Source organism: Chenopodium album, chromosome 2 (genome assembly GCF_948465745.1).
Source record: "Chenopodium album chromosome 2, dcCheAlbu1.1, whole genome shotgun sequence".
Lineage (NCBI taxonomy): Eukaryota > Viridiplantae > Streptophyta > Magnoliopsida > Caryophyllales > Amaranthaceae > Chenopodium > Chenopodium album.
The window spans coordinates 7,025,622-7,044,162 of NC_137835.1; the positions used below are offsets into that span (position 1 = coordinate 7,025,622).

The 18,541-nt window shown below is 35.4% G+C and overlaps 6 protein-coding genes across 6 annotated transcripts in view; 1 reads left to right on the plus strand and 5 right to left on the minus strand.

The window, feature by feature from the left end:
• The window catches only part of LOC145581464 (uncharacterized), a 74,485-nt gene that overhangs the window by 12,825 nt on the left and 43,119 nt on the right, over positions 1 to 18,541 (plus strand). The window lies entirely within an intron of this gene.
• Positions 1,655 to 2,089, minus strand: LOC145567544 (uncharacterized). Its single transcript, XM_081626849.1, has one exon. The coding sequence runs from the start codon at positions 2,087 to 2,089 to the stop codon at positions 1,655 to 1,657; it is 435 nt and encodes a 144-aa protein (XP_081482975.1).
• On the minus strand, positions 2,104 to 4,320 carry LOC145567553 (uncharacterized). The gene is made up of 2 exons (XM_081626860.1): positions 3,292 to 4,320; positions 2,104 to 3,231 (listed from the first exon to the last, which is right to left on the minus strand). The coding sequence occupies exons 1-2, from the start codon at positions 4,318 to 4,320 to the stop codon at positions 2,104 to 2,106; spliced, it is 2,157 nt and encodes a 718-aa protein (XP_081482986.1).
• LOC145567560 (uncharacterized) lies at positions 4,896 to 5,867 on the minus strand. Its single transcript, XM_081626866.1, has one exon. It carries the CDS (start codon positions 5,865 to 5,867, stop codon positions 4,896 to 4,898), a length of 972 nt encoding a protein of 323 aa, XP_081482992.1.
• LOC145567567 (uncharacterized) lies at positions 11,168 to 12,739 on the minus strand. Its single transcript, XM_081626880.1, has 4 exons — positions 12,387 to 12,739; positions 11,609 to 11,686; positions 11,445 to 11,489; positions 11,168 to 11,301 (listed from the first exon to the last, which is right to left on the minus strand). The coding sequence occupies exons 1-4, from the start codon at positions 12,703 to 12,705 to the stop codon at positions 11,168 to 11,170; spliced, it is 576 nt and encodes a 191-aa protein (XP_081483006.1). The 5' UTR covers positions 12,706 to 12,739.
• LOC145581437 (uncharacterized) lies at positions 13,789 to 17,498 on the minus strand. Its single transcript, XM_081638442.1, has 4 exons — positions 17,306 to 17,498; positions 16,755 to 17,033; positions 14,086 to 14,127; positions 13,789 to 13,840 (listed from the first exon to the last, which is right to left on the minus strand). Exons 1-4 carry the CDS (start codon positions 17,418 to 17,420, stop codon positions 13,830 to 13,832), a joined length of 447 nt encoding a protein of 148 aa, XP_081494568.1. The 5' UTR covers positions 17,421 to 17,498; the 3' UTR covers positions 13,789 to 13,829.

Here is an 18,541-nt window from a genome sequence, read left to right on the forward strand (position 1 = left end):
CATAGGCCGTTATGTCTGGCACTGAGCTTGTTGAAATGTACCGGTATTACCAAGAACAACACCATCAAGCTTCTGCCAGCCAAAGCGCACTTTAAACAGCCTTAGACAACGCTGATAAGGCTCTGCAAAACTTGAAAGAAGCAAAAGAAAGAGATGATCTTGAGATGTCATCTCTCAGGGAAACAGCTTCTAAGGTTAAAGATCTTGAGCTAGAAGTGCAGCAATTAAAGACTCAAATTACTAAGAAAAACAAAGTTATCAGCCGCGTTTCTACTCTTGAGAAGGATCTCGAGGCTGCCAGGGGCTCCATTCATGATCTTCAAGAAAAAGTCAAAAAATTGGAAGCAGATAAGCCTGGAGTCCGTCAAAGGGCAGTTAGACGCTTCTTGACATCTCGAGAGTTTTGTACGCGGCTTCAGAACCGCTTTGACGGAGGATGGACTGCTGCCCAAAGATGTATCGCCCATACTACCGGCTGGAAGAAAGAGGATTGGACTGCCATTGAAAAGGCCTTTAACGAAGAAGTTTTCAAGATCCTATCCGGCTTTGAGGAGCAAGAGTTTGCAGATGAAGATCTTTTTAATTTTGCTCCAGCAGAAGATGAGGGTATTTCAGATCCCAGCATCTTGGACTCTCCAGCTTCCGGCGGTACACAAGCTTAACGGGGCGGGCAGTCATCACCGACATCTTCTTGCGGGTCTTGCGTTTTTGGGCCTTATCAGCTTTGACTTAAATCCTGTATTTATTTGTTTTTGTTGGAATTTGTATTCATAATGCTGTTATATCGGCATATGCCCTTTTTTGTGGTGATGCCTGTCGACTATTGCGTCTAACTACTTTGATCATTTCATATCTTTCTGAACATGTCATATTTACTTTAAAACTTTTAATATGTCATGCACTTTTACATTTGCCTTATATATATATCAGCTTCTTTTTTTTATATATATCCGCTCTATTGCCTTACGACTGCCAGACTTTACTACACTTTATTAGTTATCAGCAATTTCACCATAGCTGAAGAAAAACTTATGCATTTAAAAACAATTCAAACACAAACTTATACGTAGATGCTATGAATACCATTTTACCCCCACAGTGTATATGGTTAAGAAATAATTATATAGACTTCTTGTTGGTTCATTGCATAGCCCTGATCACTTACTGCGCTATAGTTGTAGCCAGTCAAGTATCCTCTCGGCGATCGTATTCAAAGCTATGCTTCAATTCAGCATATACTTGAACCGATTTAACCGGTATTACACAGTGAACCAACAACCTCGCGAATCAATGTTTATAACTGATCAAGTTATAAGCTCATTGACTTCACGGAAGCGGTTTTTAGCTGTCCATCTACATAACGATATTATGTTAAGTAGAGGATGCCTATATCAAGAAAATATTTCCTCAGAAATTTTTGTATTCATTGTTGATATTTTTCTGAACACTTAACATTGGATATATTTTTAAGTATAACATACTACTCAAAATATTTCTTTAATACAGCTGTGTTCCAAACATTTTTTAACGGTTTTCCATCCATTGCTTCTAAGTAATATGAACCCTGCATTACCATATCTCTAATACGATAAGGTCCTTCCTAATTTGCCGTTAACTTTCCGTCTTCATTCCCTTTTCCGGTTGCAGCTGTTCGTCATAGTATAAGATCTCCTACAGCAAGAGGTCGGTGATTGACACGCTTGTTGTAAGCCTTTGTCATTCTGTTCTTATAGGCAGCTGATCTAACTGCTGCCTTTTCACGTACTTCCGGTAGGAAATCTAGTTGTTGCCGTAATAAAAGATCGTTCTGCTCTTGACAATAATGTTGAATTCTAAATGTCGGCAACCCTACCTCTGCTGGCACTACTGCCTCTGTCCCAAAAACCAATGTAAAAGGTGATTCACCTGTTGCTTCCTTGGCCGTTGTTCTATTAGCCCACAATATTTCTGGGATTAAGTCAGCCCATAACCCCTTTGCATCTTCTATCTTCTTTTTAATTGTCGTTACTATCTGTTTGTTAGTTGCTTTCGCCTGTCCATTTGATTGTGGGTGACACACCGCTGCATAAGCAAACTTAACTTTGTACATTGATAAGAGCTCCTTTACCGGCTTACAATCAAATTGAGATCCATGGTCGAAAACCATAGCCATCGGCAATCCGAATCTTGTGAAAATGTTTTTCCAGATATAATTTTTTCCTCTGCTGTTGTTATCTTTGCAACCAGCTCAGCTTCAATCCATTTTGTGAAATAATCAACAGCTACTAATAAAAAATTTCTGCTGCCTGTTGCTGATGGAAACGGCCCTACTATATCCATTCCCCATTGTGCAAAAGGAACTGGATTTAATATCGGTGTTAAATCATTTGGGGGGAGGTTGATAACTGGTGCAAACTTTTGGCACTTCTCACATGCTTTCACATATCGAACCGCGTCTTCATTCATGGTCGGCCAGTAGTAGCCTCTCCTCATTGCTTCTCTTGATAGAACTCTCGGCCCGAGGTGATTACCACATGTACCTTCGTGTATTTCTTCTATCAACCTTTTTAACTCAAGATCACCTATGCACCTCATCAGTGGCAATGAGAAGCTTCTTTTATACAATTGCCCTTGATGCATAACGAACCATACACTATCCTTCCGCAGCTTTCGTGATTCCCCTTTATCTGCCGGTAACACCCCATGGATGAGATATGCTAGTATGTCATCATACCATTGGGCTGTCCTTTCAACACAAAGTATTTGTTCTGGTGCTTCATTTATGCTCTTCTCATCTAGAATTTCCACCATCACAGTTCTTTCTAAGCTATTCAAGCTCAAACTTGCCAGCCTTGCCAAAGCATCTGCTTGCGCATTTTGAGTTCTTGGCACCAGCTTTACTTCAAAATATTGCAGTTGTGCCGCTAACTGCTTTACCTTTTCCAGGTACTTAATCATTGCTGGATCCCGTGTTTCATACTCTCCATTGTATTGACTCGAAACAAGTTGGGAATCGGTTATAAGTGTTAGACGCTTTGCCTCAGCCGCAAGAGATAACTGGATTCCTGCCACCGCTGCTTCATATTCAGCTTCATTGTTCGTTGCTCTGAATTTGAATTTTACTGCATATTCAAATACTTGCCCATCTGGTGATGTTATGACTATGCCAGCCCCTGACCCCATTGATGTTGCAGATCCATCCACAGATACCTGCCAAGTGCCTATATCTTCTTCTTCATCCGTATATGAAGCCTATACTATGAAGTCAGATAAGGCCTGTGCCTATATCGATACCCTAGGCTTGTAATGTACCTCATACTCCGATAATTCCACAACCCATTTCAGCAATCTTCCTGGTGTATCCATCTTGTGTAATGATTTTTCCAATGGATAATTCGTTAGAACATCTATCGGATGCGCATCAAAATAAGGCCTTAATTTCCTTGCCGCAACCACCACTACCAACGCCATTTTCTCAATTATTGGATACCGACGCTCTGCCGCATTCAGTACATGACTAACAAAGTATATCGGAATTTGCTTCTTTTTCCTTTCCACCACCAACACTGCAGCTATTGTTTTTAGAGACGCTGAGATGTATAATTGCAACTGCTCTCCCCTTTCTGGCCTTGCAACCGTCGGGAGAGATTTCAAGTGGTTTCGTACCACCTCTAGCGCGTCCCGCTGTTCTTTTCCCCATTCAAACACCTTGTTCTTCTGTAGAACCACAAAAAAGGGAAGTGCCTTATCAGCTGATTTGCTAATAAAACGAGTTAACCCTGCCATTCGGCCAGTCAATATTTGTATATCTCGGATTGTCTTGGGCTGCTTCATCTCAAGCACCGCATTCACCTTATCTGGATTTGCATCTATTCCCCGTTCGCTAACCATGAAACCCAAAAACTTCCCTGATCGGACTCCAAATACACACTTTTCGGGGTTCAATTTCATCTGGTACTTTCGTAAAGTTTCAATTGTCTCCCTCAAGTCCGCTATGTGATCCTGCTTTTTCTTGCTTTTAACAGTTGTGTCATCTACATACACCTCTACGTTCCGGCCCTTTTGTCTCTCGAAAACCTTGTCAACCAGCTTCTGGTATGTCGCCCCTGCATTCTTTAACCCAAACGGCATGACTTTATAACAAAATACACCAGCATCCGTTATGAAGGCCGTTTTTGGTCTGTCGACTTTATGAAGGCTGACCTGATGATACCCTGAAAACGCATCTAAGAAGCTGAGCATTTCATGACCAGCAGTAGAATCCACCAATCTGTCTATCCGGGGCAATGGATAACAATCCTTAGGACACGCCCTATTCAAATCGGTAAAGTCGACACACATTCGCCATTATCCTGTCGGCTTTCTTACCATAACAACATTTGCCAACCACTCCGGATATATGCACGGCTGAATAAAACCCGCCGCTAAGAGTTTGTTAACCTCAGCCTGAATAGCTTCTATCGTCTCAGTAGAGAAGTTCCGCTTTTTCTGTCTTATCGGCCTGAATCCCCTGTTGACATTCAATTTATGTTCCATCACCCCTAGGTGTATTCCTGGTATTTCACTCGCTGAGAAAGCAAAGACATCTGCATTTTCACGCAGTAGGCTTATCAGATTACACCTCATGTCAACATCCATATCGGCTCCAACTCTAACCGTTCTGCTGGAATCACCCGGCTGCAACTCAACTTGCACTGTTTCCCCTCCCGGTAACGGTCTCGGAGTTGTTTCCGGCCTTGTGTCAAAGTTACCCATGGATAAATCACGTACTGTAGGCTCCAGTTCCTTTTTAGGATTACTCGGTACTGATCCATCTCCACCCGGATTCTTCAAAGCCGTTAAATAACAAGACTTCGCCATAACTTGCCCCCCATGAACCTTTTCCACAGCTCCCAAATTTGACACATAAGCTATTGTCAAATGGTATGTGCCGATGGAACGTTGACCACCAAAAACTCTGCCATCACATCTCTTGCTGTAGGCCCATCACCCAGCCGTACCGACAAGACTATGCTCCCCTCTGGTCGTACTGAAGACCCATTAAATCCAATAACTGGGTATGATACCGGCGTCAGGTATTGCCTCCCTATCATCATCTCATTAAAGGCTTTCATAAAAAGGACGTTAGCTGAACTTCCTCCATCTACCAGAACTCTTTTTATGTCAGCTCCGTTGATCTTTGTTATCAGAACCAGCGGGTCATCATGTGGAAAGACTATCCCCCTTGTATCCTCTTCAGTGAACACAACATCTGGGATTGAAGTTGGCCTTGGGCGACTATCGGTATCCAGGGCATTAATTATATGGCGGTGCTCCGATAAATGCTTCTTTGCTCCACTGATTGTCCCTCCATGCACCGGCCCTCCGGTTATCACATCAACTCCTCTCCCCGTTGATAACGGCGGCATTCCTCCAGCCCCCTGCCGGATCACAATACCCTGCGGCCTTTCTGGCCTTACCTCAAGCTGCTGCCTTTCAAATTGTCGGGGTGGGGGCTGGCTTCCGCTCGAATTCAGCCGGTACTGAGATAAATGACCCTTTCTTATCAACTCTTCTATGTTATCCTTTAGCTGCGTACATTCCTCTGTATAGTGACCCACATCTCTATGGAACATGCAATACTTTTTAGCATCCCTTGGTCTGGCCTTCATAGGAATCGGCCTTGTCCATTCTTCTCTGCTCTGATTCACCGAGAAGATCGCCGCTCTAGGTGTATTCAGCGGTGTATATGAACTGTACTGCATCGGCGGTTTTGCAACCCTAACCTCCTGCCGACTTCCCCCTCCTCTGCTTTGGGTCGAGGTTCTCGGCCTTCCACTTCCTGAAGCTGCACTCTCAAATTGGAACTGACCCTTACCAGCGGTCACACTCTTATTACTTGTCTTCATTAGTTCCTCACTCTAGATGTAATCATGGGCTTTGTTGAAGGCAGCTGCCAGCGTTGAGAAATTCTTTCGTGTTAGATACCGTTTGAACTCAGAACCATTCAGTCCATTCAGTCCATTCATAAGAGCCATTACTGCTATCTCTTGTTGCAACTTTGGGATTGTGTTTGCCTCGTTGTTGAACCGCCTGATGTAATCCCTCAAAGACTCATATGCCCTCTGTTCGACTGCCATCAACTCTCCTGATGTTCTCTGCCGTACACTGTTGCTAACATACTGCCCGATAAATATCTCAGTCAACCTTTCAAAACTATCTACCACCCCATTCTCCAGATTATTAAACCAATCAGCTGCAGCCCCAATTAATGTAGTCGGAAAGACCTTACACCATACAGCATCTGAATTCGTGTAAAGCATCATATGCCCCTCGTATGACGTTATAAATCTACCCGGGTCTCCTCTTCCGTCATACCTACATGTCGGCATCTTGATCTTCTCCATCGCCTGATCCAAGATGCTTTTCGCAAATGGTGACGCTCTTAATTGTACCACAGTTCGCGGTACCTGCCCTTCAACCTGGGAACTCCTCTGCTGATAGGTTCTTGTGATAACAGTATGGCTTGATGACTGCCCCTCTGTGTGACGCGGTGTGGTATGCGTCCTTACTGGCATTTCTTCCTGGTGGTGCCTTGGTGAACTTGTTACTCGATTGGACTGTTCACCATGATTAGCTAGCGGCACCCCCCCCCTCTGCCTGAGCCATTTCGGCATCTTTTCTTTGTTTGCTCATTGCGGTCATTACTCTTGCTGCTACCTACAATTCTTCTGGCGTAAACTCTGCCATGGGATCTACTGTTGTTCCCCTTTGCCTTTCTGGGGTTAACGGCATGTGGAACTGATTTTCTTCCAACGTATGTGTTTCATCTTCTATCTCAATTTCTGGCTGCGTTGTGATTGGTCGATTTACTGTTTTGCTTATTATCGGTGTTGCATTGTTTCCGGCCATAATTATTGTTACTTTTATGTGTTTGGTTCTTAGGCGATAGAAGTAATCACTGGTCCCCTCCTTCTAGCGCCAAATTGTTTCTGTCTGGATCCGATAACCCGAGAGCCCGAATCCGAGATCCTGATACTCCTATCGGCAAGCTGAGAACCTAAACAGTTGAACAGAAGTTAGCTAACCCCGGGGTGTTCCGGGGATAACCACTCCGATGATAAAGTTAGAATGTGTTTAAGAGAAGGTAAGTAAGAAAGAGAAAGAAGAGAAAGAGAGAGAGAGTATGTAGTTGGTCCTCATTAATGACTCCCAACCTACTATTTATAATAAATACCATGACAGGTGGCTACAAGGCATGCAAAGCCTTTTCTGCCAAATGCCAAACTATTGTTGCCACGTGCCAAATTTCGACATGCCGATATGTCTGCTTTATTAAATATATCTGCCCATTTACCAGCTCCACTGGGTTTAGACCCGTATTTGTGAAAGATATCGGCCCATCTTACATATCCTCCCACACATCAAGAATAATCTAGATTACCTGAAGTGGCATCATAGGAGCTGTGGCGGTTGGGCTTTATTTGAACTTCACCTACAATCTCGATTTCAAAAAAAATTAAGAGAAATTACTTTATTTGCTAATTGTTTATCATGTGTATCTAAATAATGTGATATAAACTAAGGAGTAAATTATATACAAAGCTATAAATTTAGTTGTTACAACTCACAATACTAAGCTAGTTCAAATTTAATATAATATATAATTTTTATAGAGGATTCAAACACATACAAAGCCAAAAGTATAGTATAAAACCTCATGTGATAGAATATGAAATATTCTAGGATATTATGTAAATGATATATTTCATATTCTCATCATCATATATATAAATATAGTATAAATATATCATTTACATAATATCCTATAATATTTCATATTCTATCGTCATGCTCTGACATGATCCAGCTCAGAATTATAGTATGTAAAAAAAATTATTAATAAAAGTTGATAAATTCGCACGCCCACGATAACAACTTTTACCTTGGCAAAAGTTGTCAAGAGAAGCAAGTGAATCCATGATGTTGCATATAGACAAGAGTTGAGTAACATTGGTTGCTTGGGAAGGATTTTATGAAGAAATGTGGATACGGTACAAAAACAAGGCTTTTCTGATATGATCAGTGACGCAATCTTCATACCTAATCCAGCAAAACTCTTCATTAATAATATTACGAGCATTCATGATCAATCAACATATTCAATTAACAAACTCTAACTTCTCTTTAAAAGGCAATATAAAGTAATCCTAAATATTCAATGCATGCATGCATGCAACACAGTACAACCACGAATATAAAGTTCTTTTTCAATGACACCGTATAACTTTAACAGGGTGTCTACAATATTAAAACTATGAATTTCTTATTGGATAGATTTCTAATTGTGTGTTCCCTCTTTTCTAAAACCCATTACCATTTTAACCTTTGTGGTGAACAAAGTAAGAGTTAATGATTTCAATAACATAAATTATCATATTCCATGAAAAAAAAAAATCACAAATCTTTATATATGGCTAGTCACACCGTGTGACTAGTTATCATTAAGATTATTTCGTTAGTATTATAGGGGTTACTCTATTAGGATCTTTTACCAAAACGGCTAGTTTGACAAAAGTATTTACCAAAACGGCTAATTAAAAATTTTAATTCCCAAACTAGCTAATTTATTAACTTGGAAGGAATTTATCTATTTCTTATTTCCTTTGAACCGGTTTGGTTCACTTTTTTTTAATTTTATTTTTTAACTTTGTTTTTTTGGTCTTATTTTTATTTACTTAAAGATTTTTTAAGTTGAAAAATTTAAGCAATATACAAAACTACGAACAACATAAACAGTCGCAGACTCCCAGAACCCTAACTTCGATAAAAAAAAATAAAAAATAAAAAAAAAATTAAAAACACTAGTTTTTCATCTATATCAATCACAAAAATTTGGAATTTCAAGTAGTATTATTCTATCAAGACTACCACAAATTTATACGACGATAAGAGATTTTAAGGTATTGTTCATCTTATTCATGTCTACTAATTGTATACTCTTTGTTAATGTCGACTAGTATGAATTATTTTATTTATTTTTGTTTAATGTGCATGATAAATCAAACTTACATATATTTATTTCTATCTTTACGTGTTAAAAAAAATAATTGTATTTTTTTTTTCTTTTGTTGATTGGAAGTTTGGATCATTTTTTTTGAGTGGTTGTTTGTGTTGTGTAACTTTTTTAGAAATTGAGAATTGTTGCATATATATTATGTTGATTGTTATTGTTCAAATTAATGGGATATTTTAAACTATGGCCTAAGAATTTAAATAAAACCAAAATTAAAAAAATAATTCTTTTTAAATTAAAAAAAAAACATAAAGTGAACTAAACGGGTTCAAAGGAATATAAAAAATAAATAATATCCTTTCAAATCAATAAATTTAGCTAGTTTGGGAATTAAATTTTATAATTAGCCGTTTTGGTAAATACTTTTGTCAAATTAGCTATTTTGCTAAAAGATCCTACTCTATTAACTAAAAGGCCGTTGGTGTAGTGGTGATTGAGACTACACTTGTTAGGGAGGACCCGTGTTAGATCCCCTGCAACAACAATTGAGAAGAGATTGGAATCTAACCACCCAGAACCGATCCCCGAATCCGGATTAGCCAAAGGGTGAACCGGTTTAAACACCATAAAAAAAATAAGGGTTACTCGATTAGAGTTACATGGGTTACTTCGTCAGTGATACAATAGCTTCTTGATCAAAGTTTTAAGGATTGCTTGCATCAGTGTAATAAGGAATACTTTGTTGTTTTACAAGCGATCACATGGTATGACCAACCACACACAAAATGTACCAAGTTGCGGCCTAAAACTTCAGGGTAGGAAGTAACATAGGTTCAAAGTCCTTTACAATACGGTTGTGATGTGCTATGATACAGCTGAAATCAAATAATCTTTTTATTTAACTGTGATAATTGTTGAATAAGTCTCAAAATAAATTCACATATCATCAAATGATACACTAAATAGAAAATCCAAAAGAATTTTCCGATAGAAATTAAATACAAAGTAGATAGTATATTATTGTGCAAAAGACCAAAATACATGTTGATCCGCCTCATCTTCTAAAACAGGACACAAGTCGAGAGAACAAGTAGGGCAGAAAGTGGACCGACCATCTCAATCTTGTTAGAAGCACCAGTTTCTACAAAATTTAAATTTGTTAATTTTGTCAATGATGCATAAAATCGATAGAGATTTTGGAAAAAGAAAATGTCAAAGAATCAACTCAACGACCAAAAGCATTTATACTACGTGATACTCCCTTCTTCCCAAAAAGAATGACTCATTTGGGTTGATTACGCGGGTATTAAGGAAGTTAAGTAAAAAGAAGTAAAAGTATATTGGAAAGATAAATTTACATGGAGTTTGTAAAAAAATAGAGAGAGAAAGTAATAAAATAACATGGAAAATCAAATTTTTATATGGGGAAGCTAATTTTGCACAAATATTGTTGCAAATTGGTGGTGTTTTAATGCAAATGGATCATTCTTTTTGGGACAAAGTTTTGGCCAAATGGGTCGTTCTTTTTGGGACGGAGGGAGTAAGAAATTACCTGTTGTATTTCCATTCGGACTCAAAGCAGTCGGGCTTTCTGCTGACCCTAGACATTTTAATTAAATCACAATTCAAGATTAATAGCTAATACGCGTATTATAAAGCTTAAACAAGGCAAACTTGAAAATGTACGTACACAAAGATAGGGAATATATATTTGTATTAGGAGATTACCTAGAGGTGAATTCATTGGACTTGGAGCAGTGCTTGGCCCTTCACCTTCAATTTCAATTTGAAATTAAAATGAATTGTTAATAGTCCATATATTATAATAAGTTCTACATGTATATAAATATATACTCCGTGAATGTATTGAACACTTTATACCAAATGGGAAATACTCCAATCCATAAACTAAAATTGAATATAATATTCTACTGTGTATATTATGGATTGGATTAACTAACCCAAATAAAATAGAAAATAAATTATTACCTAGAGGTGTTGTCGTTGGAGTTGGAGTAAGGCTTGGAGCTTCACCTTGAAGTTTAATTTAATTTTATAGATTAGATTGATTGCTTATATAAGTACTTAATTGATGCTAGTTACGTACATGTGACAAATAATAATAATATTAGTAACGCACCCCTTAGACTTATGAAATAATCAAATTACTCTCCTTGTGTCAATGTAGGTTACTCACACAATTCGCAATAATAAAAGTACATGAATACATTTTGCCGATTTTGATACTAGTCGTGGATGAAATAGCGGAGTTAAATTACCTGCTGGTGTTGGGGATGAAGGAGTATCACTAGGGCTAGAATTAGGACCTTCAAAACAAACCAAAGTTGTATGCAATATTAATAAGTATGAATATATATGATTGAGTTAAAGCTGATTTAAACAGATTTTTTTAATGAAATTGAATGTGTTAATATTAATTAATATGTCATCAAATAAATTAAGGAATTACCTGGTGGTGGGGCTAAAGGAGTTACATTGGGGCTTGAATTAGGACCTTCAATTCAAAACAAAAGTTACATGATTTATTAACCTATACTTAATTACATTATTTTCAATTGTTTTATAAAAAAAGAAGCAAAATATTATAGGAAACTCAAACTAGTTAGATTATACCTGGAGATGAAGCAGAAGGTGTTGGAGTAGTCGATAGAGGTGGAGCTGATGGAGTTCCCGGGGGGCTTGGACTTGGACCTTCATTTTAGAATTGCTAAGTTAGTTGTAATAAAAAAAAAAATAAAAATAAAATAAAATTCATTTAATTTCCAAAACTAATGATAGATATGTTTGATTTAGAAATATGTTGAATGCATGACAAATCATGTACTAATGGGTGTTGTTAATTATGCTGGATAATGTTAATATTCCTAAATGTAAAACCTTTGTAGATTGTCCCAAAAAAAAAAAAAAAAGAAAAAAAATCCTTAATTATACTGTCTGTCTCCCTCCATTTCTTTGTTCAAGTAACCCACTTTTTGTTTTAACCCGTTCTTTTAAGTTATAGCATACTCACTATCCTGAATTCTATTTATGGCATACACCATTTTAAAATAATAATAATAATAAAAAAAAAAACATTTTTATCTCTTTTATTGTACAACAATTGCACATTTATTAACATTCTCTCTTACTTTACACCCGCACGTCTACAATTTTAACAATTTCTCAAATTGTGTATTTATAGTAAGTGAGTAGAATATAAAAGAACAGGGTTAGTACACCACTAGGGTAGTATATATTTATCAATTTTAACTGCAAATCTAAATTACTTTATATTTAATTAAACTTCTTAGCAAACGTTACTTGGTTGAAACCTAATTAGTTGTAAAAAAAAATAACCAAGATGGCATAAAATAGTTACTCCATAAAAGAATAGAATAGTAGGAAAACATACCACCAGGGCAAATTTTGTTATAAGAAGCAGTAACATTGCATACGGTGAGAAGCATAGAGATGCTATCAACATCGGTCGCATTAAGACTAGACTTGATGCTGCAGAAACACGGCATCTCATTCGATACTATTTGTAATACCACAGGGCAACACACCTGCTGGAATTCCATCGGTGTCTCGGCTCCTCGACGGCAAGTCTGGATCCTGTCCCAGCAAAACGGAGTATTTCGTTGTGCTAATGAGGGCATAAATTGCATTGACATGAACAATACAATTCCCGCCATCATAATAACCATTTCCGTTCCTACGTATGTTTTCATCTTTCTCTCTATATGATATGAATTTTTAACGTATGTTTTGTATATGAGGCTTATATATATATCGTCGTATATTTAATTATATGGAGTATTTAAGTTTAGGGACACATTAGGAGTGGATTGAACTTGATTAACGAAAAATGCTACGAACGTACGAATTATATGATAGTGTGGCTCACGTAGATATACCGTGGTATGTGCCGGCCATTAGTTTTGTATAATACTAGTATTTCACCGGCTTTCTTCATGAACATGATACATGCTTCTTCGTCATAAGTTTATTATATGTATATGCTAGCTCAAGCAAGAAAGGAGCCAGCCAATTCCTTAGGAGCATATACGTAAGATGATATGGATCGCGACCGGCCATGACTCAACATTGGATGACTTATATTATACAAGCTCTTATTCGTGGAAGGCGGTAGATAGCTCGTATAGTAGACTCATTCAATTCAATTTAGTCATTTTCTTAGTGAATATTTTTTTAAAATCTATCGTTGTACAGTTGAGAATTAGCTAGAGATGATAATAAAATTTGAGTGAAAAAATGATACAAACTCTCATTTGTACTACGTACAAAGTATTGTATATATAGTAGCTTAGCCTACTAAAAAATGTACAACTTTGATACCCTTACGATTATTATATATATGTAGTCAAAATAAAATAAAATAACTTTAACATATACGTAGTATTATGATGTATATGAAAAAAAGGTGTAGTAGTCTTATTTCTTGATTGGGCCGATCTTATTAAATTTGTCTTTTCATACTTTTAAATTTTTATAATTTGTTAGTAATATAAAGTTGAATGATATATTTGTTGTAAAGAGGCAAATGGAGTGTAAATGACAAGCTAAGTGAGTCAAACTTCTAGAATTAGATCGAGTTAAGGGAGTATATTTAGTAGCAAGGTCGTCATTTCTATAATTATATAATTGCGAAATAAATAATACAAAATGAAAATTATTACACAAACAAATACAGAAATCTTTATTTAGAACTTAGAAGGTCAAATAGCACGTTCCTTATTATACATATATATTTTACTCCATAAAAATTAAAGATAAGAAGATAATGGCCTGTCATCTTGTGAGAAGCGTAATACTACGTATGACGGTATTAATCTTAAGAATTACCTGCAATTGTAAACAGAATAATTTGTTAAAATTTAACTCAATATAGTTTGCAACATTTCGTACCATTGATGTACGTAATGCTTGTACAATTAGTTGTAACTACCATTATTATTTTATTCAACTATGCCAGTTTAATGTTAAAACATTTCGAAGAGTACGTCTCAAAAACCATACAATATTTTGGGATGGAGGAAATATAAGTTTATCCATTCTAAAAAAATTCAATTGGGAAAAAAGGCAATTACCCGGTGACATCGTTGGAGCTGCGACAGGGCTTAAAGCTTCACCTGCATTTTTAAGGATGAGAGAAAATTGATTACTTAATTTAATGCTTCATATATAAGCATCCTCAAAACTAAATTTGAATAGACAACTTATTTGAATTATTTCAACAACTTTTCACAAAATTAGTAGTAATTAATTATCTCCCTGTTCATAATTTCTTGCAACAACTTGACTGACACACGTGTAAAATGATAATGCACAAGGTTTACCTCATAAATATGTGAATAATGTGATCATTAAGTATTATTAACAATTAATTCGTTCATATTTGAAAATATTTAGTACATTCAGAGATTTGAGACCAATTCAACACAATAACATTTGATTTTGATTTGAGAGGACTAATTCAACACAATAAATTATTTTTTATTAAAAAAAAATTATATATAAATTATTTCATTAAATACTTTGTAGGGCCTGTTATTTCGGCGTAATTTCAGTTCAGTTTAGCTCAACTCCAAGCAATTTAATTCAGTTCAACTCCTTATTTCCTTCTCTCATAAAATATTCATTTCAACTCTATTCAGTTCAGTTCAGTTCCACTCCAATCAGTTCAACTCCAATCAGTTCAGCTCAGTTCGGTAAATATGAACAAACCCTAGTCAATGTTAAAAATATGATGAATAGTGTTACAGTCTAAGTACTATTAATTTTAAGAACGGAGTATGTAAACTTGTAATATACTTGATCAATAATTTATACTTATCAACAAAAGGAAATAATTATCGCTTGAGAAGGAGCTGAGGGTGTAAGAATTACTATTCATAAGATTGAATTGGGAAATTCCCTATTTCTCATAATGGCATTTTCGTGAATAAATCAACAACTTTTTCATTATTGTGGGCTCCACAATTAAATAAAGTTGAATAAAGTTAGGAAAAATTGCTAAAAATAATAGGAAATTTTGTGAAAAACTACCTATTATAATCCAGAATTTGCGAGAAACTACCTATTAAAAAAAATGTTGTAATTGACTACCTAATTTTTTAAAAATGTTGTAATTTACTACCTTTACGCCGGATTATGAATGAGTTTGACCAAAATTCTCTGGCGTTGACTTGGTCACGTGACACTTGGTGAAAGAAAAGGGTCATTAAGTGTCACGTGATGGTCACGTGACCAAGTCAACACCGGAGAACTTTGGTCAAACTCCTTCATAATCCGACATAAGGTAGTAAATTACAACATTTTTCGAAAATTAGGTAGTCAATTACAACATTTTTTTTAATAGGTAGTTTCTCGCAAATTCTGGACTATAATAGGTAGTTTTTCACAAAATCAACCTTTGTCCCATTCTTTTTTAATAATACAACCTTTTGATTATTTTGTAATAATACAACCTTAAGGGGGTGTTGATTTTAAACAAGATAAAATCGAATTTTCGGTGAGTTTTGAGGTGGGAGAAGGAGAGGGGATATTCCATCCTTCCTCATCCCCACCACCAAAAACTCATCCGTTCCCTTTCTTTGCCTCAAAGTCCGCCGAAAAATTGATTTTATCTTGTTTAAAATGAATACCCCATAAAGGTTGTATTATTACAAAGTAATCCAAAGGTTGTATTATTAAAAAAGAATGGGCCAAAGGTTGTATTATTTTTAGCAATTTTTCCATAAAGTTATTAGTTTATTTACGAAAATGCCATGTGAGAAACAAAATTTGTTTCTCACCCTGAGAAACTGGGGCATCCTCGATTGAATTTGCCAGTAATAGAAATTAAAAGATTGGAAGCACAGGGTTAAAATATGTTGGGATATGCTCTAATTAAAGGTGCGTTTGGTATGAAAAGTGAAAATGGAGTGGAAAAGAAATAAATAAGGAGAAGGAAAAGAATAACTTAATTAACCATTATCTTTTCATTTGTTTGGTTTAAACATGGAAATAAATCACTTAAACCTCACTCTCTTTATTTTTGTTTGAGGAGGGTAAGAGTATTTTTTACCTTAGCTTTTAGGAGGTAACAAATGGGTGGAAACCATTACCCTTGTGTAATGCTAATTGTTACCAACTTTTCTAACCAAACACTTGGTAATGGTAATGGTTTAATGAATCCATTTCCAACCCTAAAAATACTCTTACAAACATGATCTAAGTCTCTAATCACATGAAAAAAGAGATAATCAACCTTTATATTTGGTTAAGAGGCTACATACTCTTCAAGTTATTATATGATTTTGGGACGAAACTTTCTTTTAGGTTTTATCTCACACTGATAACAATTAAAATAGAGAAAGCTAATCACATCTTACAAAGGAAATGGTAAATATTTCTACCAATTTTCCTTTTTTTTTTTCTTTTTTTTTTTAAGGGCATTCAACAAGTTGTCCTTACATGAGGCATTTATTATCAATTATACTCTAATAAAACATTTTAATCCTTTTTAAAATGTTAAATTTTGGGTGATCAAGTTAGCACTGGCATTTAAAATACAGAATTGCTTGCATATCTTTTACTACTCTGTATATACTTGAATTATTGTTTATTCGTTGATTGAAAACATATATACGTACTTCATTTTTCCCAAATTTATAGTTTATGATGATAGTGTAAGTTGATTACTTAGATTTGAACAAACTTAACAACGTGACAAATAAATTCAGAAGAACAAGTATTAATTAACAGTTCGTATTACCAAGGCAAAAGTCGTCAAGTGCAGGAATTGAGGTGACAACGCCGCACGTAGTAAAAATCTGGACAAAACTGGGAGATACAGCGGGATTTTGGTTAAGATATGAGCTGATGCTACAAAAGCATGGTTTCTCAGTGCTTGCGGTTTCTTGAATGAGAGAGCAGCAAAAGAAATCTGTCATATTAAACGACGCGCTCAATGGATCGTATTGTGGCAATGACTGGCTATTGTTGACATGATCAATCCAGCAAGTAGAGATGCCATCCCAGCAGCCTCCTAGATCTAGTGAGGGTTAACACACGTACAATAACAGTAAATTAGATAATCTAAACGTATGTACGTTAAATTTTACCAACAAATTAAGGCTAAAATAAAGGCAAAAGGAGCAAGGAAAATAATTCAATAACTACTTATTATTTATTATCTCCATGCATACGATGTTTTCTCTATTGTAATGAAAAATTCAAAACATATTGAAAATCAATTAATAATATAATAGAAGTATGAAGTATGGAGTATTAAACTTGTACCGGAAAAAGGAAAGAGTGAGTTACCTAACGGTGTAGGGGCCGGAGATAACACTTCGGGGTTCGGAGCTGGGCCTTCTTGTGTTAATGAAGGCATAAACTGTATAGATAACAATACTATTATTAATGCAACCACCTTCATTTTTACGTGTTTTAATTTCTTTGATTTCCCTTCTCTTTTACTTGTTTTCAAAATTTATATTTTTCGCTGTATATAGTCGACTATGGACTATGTATGCATGTGTTGGTTATTTATACAAGGCATATAAAAAACTATTCCGTAAATCAAATTATGCCGTTTTTGTTGAATTGAAAGTTTGAAACTTTCTTAGCTTCCAAGCAAACTAATTTATCCATATATTAATTAATTTATTGATGACTTATTCTATGTAATGACATCGATCAAGAACTATTCCTCAATAAATCCGTCATTTGTACGTACATGATTATATATATCTTAAATAAACTTCTTCTAGTACATACTAAGAATACAAGTTTGATTACTATTTTGTATTGATTTTAACAATTTATTATATTTTGCATGCAAGATATATGGAGAGAAAAAAATATTAGTACCTCAAGCTATCATATGGTGACCTTTTTTTTTCCTTATAGGCTTGATTATTTTTTAAAAAAAAAAGGTTCACAAAGTATAATAACAAAACACAACAAAATGTTTGGAAATTTTAACCTATATACTTATCAGTTTGACTATTAATCTATTTAGAAGATTTTGGTTCGAATTGAAAAACTAGTAGCGCGATAAATTATTACGGATCATTGAAAAATCAGTTTGACTCAATATTTTAGAAAATATTTATGAACTCATGAGTCACTTATTAATGGAAATAAAAATCGTTTTGGAATATAGCAACAATAATAAAGTACTATACATGTGTCGTCACTTGACTTTAATTTGCGTTTGTTGCAAGTTGAGTCCATAGCGTATACTCTGTAGATAGTATGTATTTTTTAACATGCCTTATGATTTACTTGTGGATAAAAATAATTGTTTACCGGTTTTAGACCGGATTGAAGCTAAGGCAGAAAATAAATTTTCAAAAATTGAAGATTGGATCGATTAAATTGGGACCAAATTAATTTGGACGACTGCCGGTTTTGATATATATATGCTTATATAAAAAGCTAAATTTTTTAATAATGCATTCTGAAGAAGCAGAGAGGGTTAATGAAATTGACCAAGACTGGCAAGACAGGCTTGACAAAATAATAAAATAATAGAAAACCAATTTTAATGTCTTT

Coding starts and splice junctions, on each gene's coding strand:
- LOC145567544 (XM_081626849.1), bottom strand. CDS start 2,089: ATGTACAAAGTTAAGTTTGCTTATGCAGCGGTGTGTCACCCACAATCA.
- LOC145567553 (XM_081626860.1), bottom strand. CDS start 4,320: ATGTGTGTCGACTTTACCGATTTGAATAGGGCGTGTCCTAAGGATTGT. Junction 3,232..3,291: donor TGGAATTATCGGAGTATGAG/GTACATTACAAG, acceptor TTCATAGTATAG/GCTTCATATACGGATGAAGA.
- LOC145567560 (XM_081626866.1), bottom strand. CDS start 5,867: ATGAAGACAAGTAATAAGAGTGTGACCGCTGGTAAGGGTCAGTTCCAA.
- LOC145567567 (XM_081626880.1), bottom strand. CDS start 12,705: ATGAAAACATACGTAGGAACGGAAATGGTTATTATGATGGCGGGAATT. Junction 11,490..11,608: donor ACCTTCTGCTTCATCTCCAG/GTATAATCTAAC, acceptor TTTGAATTGAAG/GTCCTAATTCAAGCCCCAAT. Junction 11,302..11,444: donor TCCTTTAGCCCCACCACCAG/GTAATTCCTTAA, acceptor TTTGTTTTGAAG/GTCCTAATTCTAGCCCTAGT.
- LOC145581437 (XM_081638442.1), bottom strand. CDS start 17,420: ATGAAGGTGGTTGCATTAATAATAGTATTGTTATCTATACAGTTTATG. Junction 17,034..17,305: donor TCCGGCCCCTACACCGTTAG/GTAACTCACTCT, acceptor AACCCTCACTAG/ATCTAGGAGGCTGCTGGGAT. Junction 14,128..16,754: donor ACTTGACGACTTTTGCCTTG/GTAATACGAACT, acceptor TTAAAAATGCAG/GTGAAGCTTTAAGCCCTGTC.